This window comes from Geospiza fortis, unplaced genomic scaffold (genome assembly GCF_000277835.1).
Source record: "Geospiza fortis unplaced genomic scaffold, GeoFor_1.0 scaffold121, whole genome shotgun sequence".
Taxonomy (NCBI): domain Eukaryota; kingdom Metazoa; phylum Chordata; class Aves; order Passeriformes; family Thraupidae; genus Geospiza; species Geospiza fortis.
Genome location: NW_005054346.1, coordinates 860,913 through 873,090, shown reverse-complemented (window position 1 = coordinate 873,090; position 12,178 = coordinate 860,913). Strand labels below are relative to the sequence as shown.

General features: G+C 38.4%; 1 protein-coding gene across 10 annotated transcripts in view; it reads right to left on the bottom strand.

Annotated features, from left to right (window-relative positions):
* Positions 1-12,178, bottom strand: part of EYA1 (EYA transcriptional coactivator and phosphatase 1) — a 144,816-nt gene that overhangs the window by 77,110 nt on the left and 55,528 nt on the right. For 5 of the 10 annotated variants that reach the window (XM_031058630.1, XM_031058632.1, XM_031058631.1 and 2 more), the window contains exons 2-4: positions 6,688-6,737; positions 5,139-5,266; positions 3,266-3,328 (exon numbers count right to left, since the gene is read on the bottom strand). In XM_031058630.1, coding sequence (XP_030914490.1) covers positions 3,266-3,328; positions 5,139-5,266; positions 6,688-6,737 — 241 coding nt within the window. Of the gene's footprint in view, positions 1-3,265; positions 3,329-5,138; positions 5,267-6,687; positions 6,738-7,170; positions 7,272-12,178 lie in introns of those variants that run through there. The other 5 variants (XM_014307859.2, XM_014307860.2, XM_031058636.1 and 2 more) reach the window with 2 other exon arrangements.

Genomic DNA, 12,178 nt, shown 5'->3' with positions numbered 1-12,178 from the left:
AAAAATGGAAGCACATACATATAGAAAAGACAGCAAGTAAATAAATATTTATTAGCCAGTCTCCTCCCCAAGACCTTGCAACAGGAGTTGCTCAACTGAGTCAGCAGAGAAGTGGACAAGTCATTTCACTGGCCAAGTGCCTATGAAAGAGGAATAATAGAGCATTATGCTACATGTGCTCAGGACAGAGAGACTCTTGGTGAAGCAGGAGAATAAAAGGTAAGACAGAGTCTGGAAGGAAGCCAGTGTAATACAGCAAGGAAAAAAAGGTGAAGAGCAGGGAAGAAAGGATAGTTCAAGTAAGCCCCTTGCCTTCACATAAATCAGCTGTATCTGATTTTTATCCTCCAGAAGTGACATCAAGTGGAAGGTTCCTACTAGCCTCTAGAGACCCCCAGCTTGCTTTTGGGAGCCCAGGACCCCTGCAGTTTTTCCCTCTGGCCAAACAACGGTCCCCTTGCACTCTTCTGGGATGATTAAAGTCAGCATCCGCAGCTGTTGATGCTAATACCCTTCTAAAAGGGAAATACTACATCTACCTTTAGTACGCTATTCTTTCAGGATGTCTAAATACAGAGGTATCAATTACAAGTTTCATACCATCAAGCTCCTTAGTGCAAACACAAGTATAGAAATTTCAGCATACATAATTAATGAACTCCAGAAATGAGAAATTAAAAGGTACTGGAATCCAACCAGAATCACCAAAAGAAGCATAATTTTGCCTGATTACCATCACCACTTTGCATCCCAAAGCACACAAAAACCCAAAAATTGTAAAAAAATACGAATAAATTAAAAATCATTCACTGCAAATGAGAATTGCTGAATTGTAATACTGAAAGACTATTTTGAGCACTACAAAGTATTGCTAGAACTTAAAGAAATATAATTTATAGAAATATAATTTATTTAGAGAAATCTACATCACACGCCATAACAACGACCAGCTCTATCCCCTCTATAGATTTTAACATCTTACTCCCCCATTACTTTAGGAAATACTGAAAACAATTTCTTCCCCATTCTGTAATACTGCAACTTGACAGCAAACATACCACACAGTGCTGCCTTTTGAAATCCCGAAGCTGGATTTATGTTCACCAGACTTAAAACAACCTTTTTAATGGCCACAAATCAGATAGTCTCATAGTGGAGAGCTTTGACTGCCTTTGTGTCAGATCTCATTCTCATGTTGCAGCAGGTACTTAAAGAGTGAGAATCATTTTTTTCCAAAGGATTTTTGATGTCCAACTCCCTTTGAAGCCTCCCTTCCTATGTATCTTTGAAAATCTGATCTTCAATTTGTTATCCATTTTCCCTTCTCACTTGATATGACAATGCCTTCCCTCCTTCCTTCATGAACACTCAAATAAAAGGGCAGTAGCAGGTCTGTACTGCTTAAATGAATGAAGTTGCTCAGAAAATAACAGCTCCTTCTCCCAGTTCTCATCTATTCTTTTCCATTTCAGTTGCATAAACCTCATCATGACGGGCCACAGGCTTCTGTTTCTCACTCAATGCCATCCATCAGATTTGATTTACATTCTTAAGATAAAAGTAAAGATCACCATAGGCAGAAACTGGATGCAGTTGTCTGCCATGGAAAACAGATTTCCTACTCCTTTCAAGTTTACTGATTACTCACGGCCTTTCCCCTCTAAAGGGTATCCACCAAAGTGGGCACTGTGTTAGAATAGCCACCAGCTGTCTGATAAAACTTAATGAATGGCAATTTTATGAGCTTCTGTTGTTATTGTTCCTTTAACTCCTTCAGTATCAACCCACCATGGCAATTCACTGGCAAAGGAAGATTAGAGATAAGGCAAAACTATGAACATTTTGATCCCTACTCCAATAATTTTTAAAGAGATTTTCTTAGGCAAGTTATACAAGGCCATAATTTTTATGGTGTCCAGTGCCTACTCTTTTCTACAATAGAGAGTATGCTGTGGAAATTTACTTAAAGAGAGCAGGAAAACCTCAAATACTGTAGTATTTATATAGTCAGCATCACCTTGGCATACTAGGCCTGATTTTTCTGAGTGCCTTTAGCCAGACATTTTAGTCCTCTGCATTTGATCCTGGGAAACTTCTGTCTGGTCAAGGTCTATAATTTCCTTGTTACTTCCCCGTCACTGAAGACCATGCTGCCTGGCCAAGAGAAGAATTTTGCTCTCTCAAAGTGAATTTAAGCACACAAAGAGTTATTATATATAAGCTGCATGTAGAGATTAAATTCAGACTCAATCGCACAACTAAATCCCCATTCAGTGCTTTGAAAACTTACAGCTAAGTATGAAGCTAAAAATATTAGCGAACAAAGTGAGCTACCTTCCAACCACATCCTCTTCCAGAAAAACATCAATAGAAGACAAGTCTGAAAATGTGCCTTAGAGGAATTAATGAACATTTGTTTGAAATGCAGCCATTTCACTTTGGGACAGGTTTTTTTTTTCCTTCTTCTTTCTTCTTCCCCTCCCCTCATCTAGTGAACATATCCTGTGCTTCAGGGTATGGAAACCTGTCAAAATCACACCCATAGTCAAATCAAATTTAACATATCTTTACAAGATATTTATAACATGCAAATACCTAGAGGCCCTTCTTCTCAGTCACATAACGATCTCCTATGCTAGGGAAGGAGGGCTCTTTCACATTAGTGAGAATCTGTGCATGGTAGAAGTTGGTTTCACATATTATATTTGACATGTGAAGGTTCAACAACCCACATCTCCACTCCATGTGCAACAAACAAGCAAACCACACTGCAGCATCTAGAAAGAGTTGTTCAGCGAGCCCTTACAACCACATCCTTACAATCAGCCACTTCTGGCTCAGCAGGATTCTGCTTCAAGAATCCCAGAAAAAATAATTTAACTTCAACTTTCATTAAAAAAAAAATAGGAAACTTTTGCTTCATTCACTCCACTCCTTCTTAAGTCTTTTAAGCAGCTCAAGGAGCCTAACAAAACATTTTCTCAAGATAAAACAGATAAGCTGTAAAAATTCCACCTTCAGACTCTTAGGCATCTGCTTCACTCACAAATTTTGTCTCTTGGCACACATCTCGTTCAGAAATAAATTATTCTACTAGTTTCTTTGAAAAACTTTTCATTCTTTGTCACTTAAGAGCAATCAGAGACAGGAATTTTCAAATTAGAGAGCTCAGAGCAGAATCGCCAAGCACAAGCTGTCTCTCAGGACACTTTTGGAACAACATCCAAAATCACATGCTGAGTGCCCATGCCTGCAGCACCCAAACCTGCAGGGCTCTGTGTGCTAGGGCTGAGCAGCCAGTCTGCAGTGCTGAGGAGGGTCATGTCACCTGAGGGAAAAGGGCAAACAAAAGAAAACTGTTTGGCTTCATCTCAGGAGGAAAACATCTAATGCAAGTTAGACCTTTCTGGGTAGAGTTCACTCAAAATTCTTTTAAACTGGAAAGTTGTAGTGTCAGACAAGTAAGTTACCATGGTTTAATTGACTTCCTTCAAAAAACTCTGATACCTACCTAGAAGTTGAGATACTATTTCCAAAATGATTTTCTACCTGAGGTCAGTGCATTAATAGATACAACATATACCTCATTTCCTCAGGAAGTAATAATAAGCATTTCTCAGAGTGGATGCACACAGCACTACATGTCGAACAAAAAGTCAAGTCAGATGATGAATATCTTTCAATGTTTCAAGAAACACTCCCTAATTTTTTTTTGCTACAAAAGAACCTTCAAGTTGTATAGAAGGTACAAAAGCTCATGAAGTTTACAACAAAGGCTTCTGTGAGCTAAAGGAATTTCAATTTGAAAGGGCAATTTTATCCTGTACCAAAAGTGGTATATACCTGGCAATATGATATAAAAATATAATAACATATTTGTATATTTTAAAGGAAGAAGATTAATTTATGGACATAAAATATTTTCCTGCTTAAACTCCATGAGCACAGTAAGCACTTTATTTATCCTTTTAAAAGGGTTTGGTTTTTTTTACGGCTTAATATTTGATTGAAGCAATACTTTTACAGCAATAGCAAAAAGTAAATTACACACAAGTCTGGCACAAGTCCCTGTTAATCTGATAACCCATAAACTGTCCCCACTACCAAGGACTCCAATTACAATGAATAACAAAGATATGTGGGGAATTGGAGCGGGGGGGACAACATCTGTTTGATTGACATGTGCCTTTCCTGGAAAAATGCATGTCCATAATCCTAAAGAGTTTGACAGCACTACTACAACCCAGGGAAAAAAATTCATATCTTTGCTGCAACAGTTGTAGCAGTTTACCTATACATTTATGCTGAAGAGCAATACTGAACCTGCATGACTCTGTCTTCCAGTAACGTATTAAGTCTCTGTTCACACAGCCAGTTAAATGTCCCATATGATCTTTCCACTATTGCCATAGAAATGCTACAGGAAAGAGCATTTTTTGCTGCTCATTGCATAAACCCTTCTGTGTTTCATTATATGTATTATTATATGTATTATAGATGTATTATATTACTGCCAAAGCTGTTAGGTTGTTCTGTTGTTAGTATTCTACTGAGAACAAACATAACTTATCAACTGCCTGACTGCTTCTTGAGAAATAGGTATCAGTTTACCCCATTGAATTACTACACCTGTTTGAATTTTGGTCACTCCATCAGAGCAGCAAGCTAGCCTGAGGAACTTTCAACACTCAGTTTTATTAGCCTGCTTGACAAAATTCTCATAGCCTTAGGAGCTTACAAAAAGTGAGACATAAAGAAATACCAAAATAGCAAAAAAGGCTGAAAAATTACATTTTGTACTATGGCAATTGTAAACACCTACTTCTTTTCTCTCATCATGAAACTTATTTTTCAGTTTTTTGACTTTTTTTTTAATTTAAGCTCTGCACATACTACCTGCTCAGTCCACTCAAACTCCATGAAAGAAACATAAACCTGTAATGAAAGCTATTGCTGAAACTTGATAATAGTAACTACTGATAAACATTGAACATTGCCTTTATGTAACATATGAATAAACACAGAACACCTAAAATAGTAAAACATTATATAGCACGCTGACTGTGAGAACACCAAAGATAAAAAGGAGAAAAAAAAACAAATTATGAAATACTGGGAAAAAAAAAAGTCTGGCTCACCTTCTGTGCCATTGGGTGTCATGGAATTATTATTTATATGGGAGTTATCAAGTTTTGGACCACTGGGGGATTCACTACTACCACTTAGTCGTCTGTGTGGGCTGGCTAGATCCTGCATTTCCATAGACCTGAAAACAAGATGCAACCTGTTTTAGTGACATAAGTCAACATGAATTACAGAGGAACTGCCTTTATGAGATGCAGCCTGCTATTTATCAACATCCCAGAAACACTTAGTAAAAAATTAACTACTTTTCCCAACTTGATCTTTTCCAGTGCTTAACTCATGTCGTAGCCCCAAACATGAGTGGCCAGCTACTTTAATTATTTTTGCAGCTTGTAATTAAATAAAACCTAGATTCCAAGCACTGCACTTTAAAATTTGATGTAATCTCATATTTTTAAAATACGTACGAAGATGGAATCCCCAACATATGAAGACATATATTCTCTTAAAAACAAATTAACACTCAGCTTTTTCAAGATTTACCACTCAGTGGCAATATAATGGGCCTCCAAAACAAATAAAACACTTGAAGCAATTGTGGAAACCTATCATCTACTGACAGGGAATGAGATATTCCTGATGTATGTGTTTACTCTGGCAAACTACTTAATTGTTCCTCTGTTTCCTTTGAAACAAATGCAGCATTAAAACATTATTATGTCTGCTCACTTGTTTGCTTTGTGGATTACATAAAGCGTGCCCAACTGGGAAGGGATCTGCCCGACACACAGAGAGTCCATGCAGGCACTGGTGTGCCTGAGCACTCTGCTGTACCTCAGCAGCTGTCGCTCACTCAAAATGAGGAAAGAGCAATTCCCAGCTAAAGCAAAAATTAAACGTTTAAGCGGCACAAAAGCAGCTGAATATTTAAGATTTGTGCTTTCAATGGCCCTATATTAACAGGACAACAGCCATCACCACCATGACATATCCCTTGGTTGGTTTTGGGGCTTATCACTGAAGTTCCCTACCCTTCTGTTCCTTTATACCTAAAACTTTTGATATTGTTATTTGACGTACTCATTCAAAGTAATTGCTCCCAGTAGAAACTTCATAGGTTACTGTGCCTCCAAGGCATTTGAACTAGTAATTTTTCAGTTTAAAAGTAATGCTTAGGCTCTTTTAAAGACTATTAAAATTATATATAAAATTACTCCTGCAGTAATGGTATAAATATTCCAAGGATCATTTCAGGTACAAAGCTTTTGTATTTTAACTGAAGTTTTATCACAGATTCTAAACGTAGATCCTTCATTTAATATTTCTTTACTGAAAATATGCTACACAAAAAGAAGAAGATGATACTGCAATGAGTTCAAAACGCCTGCATCGAATATAAACTCAAACAATTTAGTGGAAAAGTTACGTGCTCATGGTTTACAGACTTGCTTGCACACACGTAAAGGCTACGCTCCAGCACTTACTCATCTGCTTAAGTGAGAAACAAGAATAAATATTTTACTTATCACTTGAAGTTTAAAAAAAAATCCCCAACAATATAAGGCTCGCAAAAAATTAGCATTTTTTTGGTCAAATCCTTACCTGCAGCTTGAGGAAACAGCAACATCTGAACTGGTTTGGGACTTCTGCACCTGTAAACCAGGGAAACAAACAGAAGCGTCTATTACTCCACTTTACTACGAGGCCTTAATTTAAAGAAAGGATATCACTACGGATGACAATTCTGTCCTTTAAATCCAAAGGGAGAGGAGGAGGGTGCGGTGCCCCTGAAAGGCATATTGTCTTTAAATTGAAGGCTCAACTGTTGTTTCCCCGGCAGGTCTCTCTCCCTCCTCCCCGCGCCAGGGGACGGCAGCCAAGTGACGGGATAGTGATTCATCAGGGGCCCGTGACAGCTGCACAGGGGCTCAGCACTCCTCCCCCGGCACGGCTCGGCTCGGCTCTGCCCGCACTCCGCAAAGGTAACCCCGCCAAGGGCAGCACCAGTTGCTCCTGCCCCGAGCCCCGCAGCATCCTCCGCTCCTCTCATCCCTCCTTCCTCCTTCGGTCCTGACAGATCCTTGCCCTCATCACACTGGCTTTCTTCTTCCTTTGCTCCTCGCCATCCTTCCTCTGTGCCTGGGCCACAGGGAACCCACCAGTCAAGTTCACCCCAAAGGCGAGCTGGAGATGCTGATGGTATTTTTTGGGGAGGAGGGATAACAAGGGAGAATAGAGAATAACAAGGGGCTAGTCTACCTATGGTAAAGACCTTCACTATATAGCACACAGCCTGACAGCACCACCTCTAAAAGAAGCCCATCTCCAGCCATGTCAAATTAAAATAAAAACTCCACATGTTATTGCATAGTCTTACTCCTAAAAATTGCAGTTGCTAATGAGATTTCTGGTAAAATTACTTAAAAGGACACTTCTGGCTGAGGAGGCTGTAGAATTTAGCTCTGAGGTCGCTCATGTAGAAAAGGAATCTTTTTCCACTGGAAAGCCCACCAACATTTTTTTAGTTTAATCAAATGATTCCTTTTATAACTCAGGTGAGTAATAGTTTTCATATTCCATCAGAAAAACTCTGTTGCTTTACTAACAAACTTTAGGCAGTAACAATTGTCAGCAGGTGATAAAATTCAGGTGGAAATATACTCCTAGACACTGTTAGCTTAAAAGCACACGAAAGCTTCTCTGGGCAAGGTATATATCCTCCCAATGTCTGCAGTGAGGATCTTTCTTGTGCGTTTCCATTCAACCTGAACTGACATCTCTTAAATGATCTCAGAGCAAAGACAAGGGAGATGAGGCATTTTAAGTGCCATAAAAATCATCCAAGCAAATCCTACTTATGTGTCTGTAGGGTGGGTTTTTTGTTATTTTTAATCACAGACAGAATTACTACTAGCAAGAGTAAACAACTGCTAGGGGCAGTCAGGCAAGGAAGAACATTACAAATGATGTCAAGAAGCATGCAATAATGCATGCTGAAGAACATCAATCTTTTTATAACTGGGTACTTAAAGTACTGCATAACATGCTTTTCAATACATTGCTGCATGCCAAATCAAACTAGACTTGCAGATAGAGTCAAAACTCTGCATTTTGGTTTAAGGAATTTTTTTCCTCCTTAGTTCTTTACCCTAGAAACTGCTGCAGAGTGCCTTAGGATATGCTTCTGCTGTTACTTCTAAACACCTGGAAAAAATTATAGGTGAGAACTAAGTTTGCCTGCAGAGCTATCTTCACTCCCTCTTGCACAGGATCTTTTAAAACCCATCTTTTATAATAGAAAAAACTTCCTTTTTCAAATGGATGCTTTAACAAACCGATATTTTCCAACATGCACTACACAATTATTAATACTTGATTCAAATTTAAAAAAATGTAATCCTCACTATTTTAAGTACCAAATTTTTACAAAAATAGCAACTTCTGTACATTTGAAAATATATACATCATATGCATATATACATGTCCATGTATGTGCATAGCAAGAAAGATCTCATTAATGTATTTGTGGGACAGGGCAAAAAAAATAACCAGCTCATTCACAGTGAATTAAATATATACCTTAAATGTCCTCCAACACTCCATGATTTGTGAAAGTTCATATCCACAATTTTCATTTTCATTAGACATACTTTAGATATATTCCTTTGTGTCTCAAGGATTATTTAAACCATGTGTTGCACGTTACCAAATTTAAAAATGACTCTTTAATCAAAATAACTTTAAAACAACTAATCCTCACTTAGGCTGGTCAGCTGAATCCACAGAGTGGTCCAGGAAAAATAAATCTACTCTCAAGAATGCGAATGCAGACAACAATTAGACACAGATGTGACTGAAATTAGTTACAGTTTACAAAATGCTACACTTCACATGCTTTCAGTTTTTTATGTGCAGTACAAAATTACAACGTAGTAAGGAACCACACTTATGACGACCAGTCAATTCATAGAATAAAAACATTTCTGGGTGGTGTGTGCTTGTGCTTTCTCTCATATATTCCCATTTTGTCAACAGGTTTCTGGGTAATTGAAGTTTGGCAACATAACTCACATATCAAATAAAAAGTAGGGGGAAAAAAACCCAAATGCTTGGCCTTATCTGGACAGAAATGGGTCACATTAAAAAAAAAAAAATAAAGGAGCTGTCACACCCCCTTCATAGTCAATGCTCTGCTTAAACTAAAAATGCCTTATAGGCTAAATGGCATACATGTTCTTCTTAATACTTCAAAAACATTACTCTGTATAATTTGATTTTTCTCAGTAACATTCACATCTTTCTCCCTAATACAGACTGCAGATTGGGCACTATGTAGTACATGGCGAGAAAAAAAGGACAGTGATAGCAAAGCTACTTAAAATTCATCCATTTAAGAATCTTAAATCAGTAACATCAAATTCTGATTAGTTAATGAGGTCTTTTAAGTTTGCCCTTTTTTCTAATTAAATTTATAATTCTTCACAGATGTAGGTTTTGTTGATGTTCAATTTGTCTCTCTCATTTTGTTAAACCTCACATAGTACTTCACCAATCCACTGAATAGCCACATTAAATCTGTTAATACCATGCTCTTCAACCCCAGAAATTATTTCCAGAAGGCAAACTTGCTTTGAGAGATCATCAAACAAGACTTAAGGTACACATTTTATCACATTTTCCCTACCACAGAGCTCAGGATGCAGAGGAAAATTCATGACTTTTGCACTGTTTATTATACTTTGCTAAATTACAAATCAAAAGCATCTGACAGAAGATCATGTATGAAGCCAAAAAGTTAATAATGTTCTGTGAAAAGTAAACTGTAAATGGGAAGAGATTCTAAATTTCAGCAGCACAGAGCAAATAAAATGTAGGTACTTGTCTAAATTACAGGTTTTCCACAGTATTTTTGCTTGCTAGGAGCAATTTTTTTAATGGCTATAATTTAAAACATTTTTCCAGCTGAAAAGAAATTTTCAAAGTGAAAAAAAGAATTTAACCCAGAAAACTATAGCCAGCACACACGTTTTCTCTTAAAATACAGTTCTACTTTAAAGAAGCAAATTTCAAAGACAATGGTAGTTTTCAAATGAGGGTGTTCCTTCTTAGGGAAAAAAAAAATCTGTCATTTTTAGGAAGGGGTGGAGGGAGGGAGGGAGGGAAAGGGACTTTTTTCCCAACAGCACTCTTTACCTCTCTAAAAGTGCAATGCAGTCAGTATCTACTGACATAATGGCTTCAACAGCCAAAATGTTACAAAACTAAAATGCAAACTGGCTGCAGAAAGGCACCTTGCTGGCAACCCAGGAAACTTGGTAATGCTTTCACTCTTCCAATAATCATATATTGCTGGCCTCCAAGGGGCTGGGCTTTTCCATTGGATATTCACATCAAAGACAAATTGTACTTATTAAAGCAAAAGCAAGTAATTGCAGTTATTAAATTTTTAATTGCCAGTTTAAATTCTTCTGAAGTGCTATCCTGTGTGCTCATCTCATACACTCATGAATGAAACATTTTGAAATCCCAACACTTTCTTCCCCTCAAGAAAGAAATACTACAATGTGACAATGCTCCTATTATGACCAGCCATTTAAGAATGTCTTTCTGCTTTTCCAAGATATTTTTTGGCTCCTGAGAAATATTTCATACTTATTGCAATTCAAACAAAATGATTACTCATTCTTTTTATCTCCTAAGGTGAAGCATGACTCAAGCCGTCTGTCACTGCGCAGAACTGCTGAGCGGGGATGGCTGCTCATTTCCAGACCCTTCCAGGCCTTGGGAAAACTCTGACAGCAGCGAGGTGCTTGGCTAAAAACTGCATGTCATAGGTTTGGGAGCAACATGAAAACGCTGTGTGCATACGTATTTATACACCTGAAATTCTGTAATGGGCTTGCACACGCTTATACCAATGTACTTTTACCAATGCATATCCATATCAATACTAGTCATTTATTTGACACCCCAAAACAGTAGTCTGCGTTCCGGCAGATGCTTTGCGAACCATCTCAGTATGGGTTGGAAAATAAAATAATCTTTATACATGGTATCTAATGTTAAAAACTTCCAATGATACACTACACCACATTTCCACTTCTTATTCCAAATTTCCCCCGGTGCTCATTTTTAAATTTAAACAAACTACACGAAACACACTATCATTATTTTTCCCGGAAAGCTTTTATCTCTTCCGCTTACCTCAGTTTTGAATGTTTGCTTACAGAAGAAAGAAAACCACACCAAACCCCAACCACCTTGAAAGAAGCATTTTTAAGTGCACTAACACCTTATTTTTCCAGAATCAATCTTGCACTGTAAAGACCGGTCTTTCCTCTTGGTGTTTGAAACACCAAGAGAATGTTTGGTGGGTCTTGGTTGCTCAAAAGGAAGATGTAAATGTAACAAGACTTCAGAATGTCTTTAACTTCCTTGTTCTAAGATCACCGTTCTGAATAAGCCACCTAAAATGTCAATAAACGTCAGATATTTCAGTTGTGTAGATGTTTATTCAGTCATCTTGAAAAGTTCTCCTGTGGGGAGCTGCATGTTTTCCTTGGTGTTTGGAAACTTTAAACATATTAAGCGAAAGGATTTCCTGCTTCAGAAAGCACTGTCAAAATCTCTGTCAGGCATTCTTCCTCCCAATTTTCTTTATTATTTTTCTCACGCTCTCATGTCTCTTTCAACAAGATCTGCTGCTTTCGTACCGTACGTGCCTCTTTCCATCCCCCATTTAACATCTCCCCATCACGTTACTCCTATCTGCCGAACCATTAGCGCTAGAGGAAATCAAACAGGAGAATCCCCAAACCTGGCTGATCACAATAAACAGAACCTCCTAACATCTGTTTTGTGGGAAGCCTACAAACCCCAACCTGAATTACGGCCAAAATTAATGCTGCACCCAGTGATTTATAATTGAGCGCCGCTCTCCTCCGGCGCGGCAGAACGCGCGGAAAGCGCCGCTGCCCTCGGCGCCGCCCGGGACCCCGCTCTGCTCGGCAGCCGGGCTGCGGCAGGGCCCCTTTCCCGCTGCTGTCCTCCCTCCCTCCCGGTGCTCCGCCCGTCCCGCGGCTGTCCCGGCCGC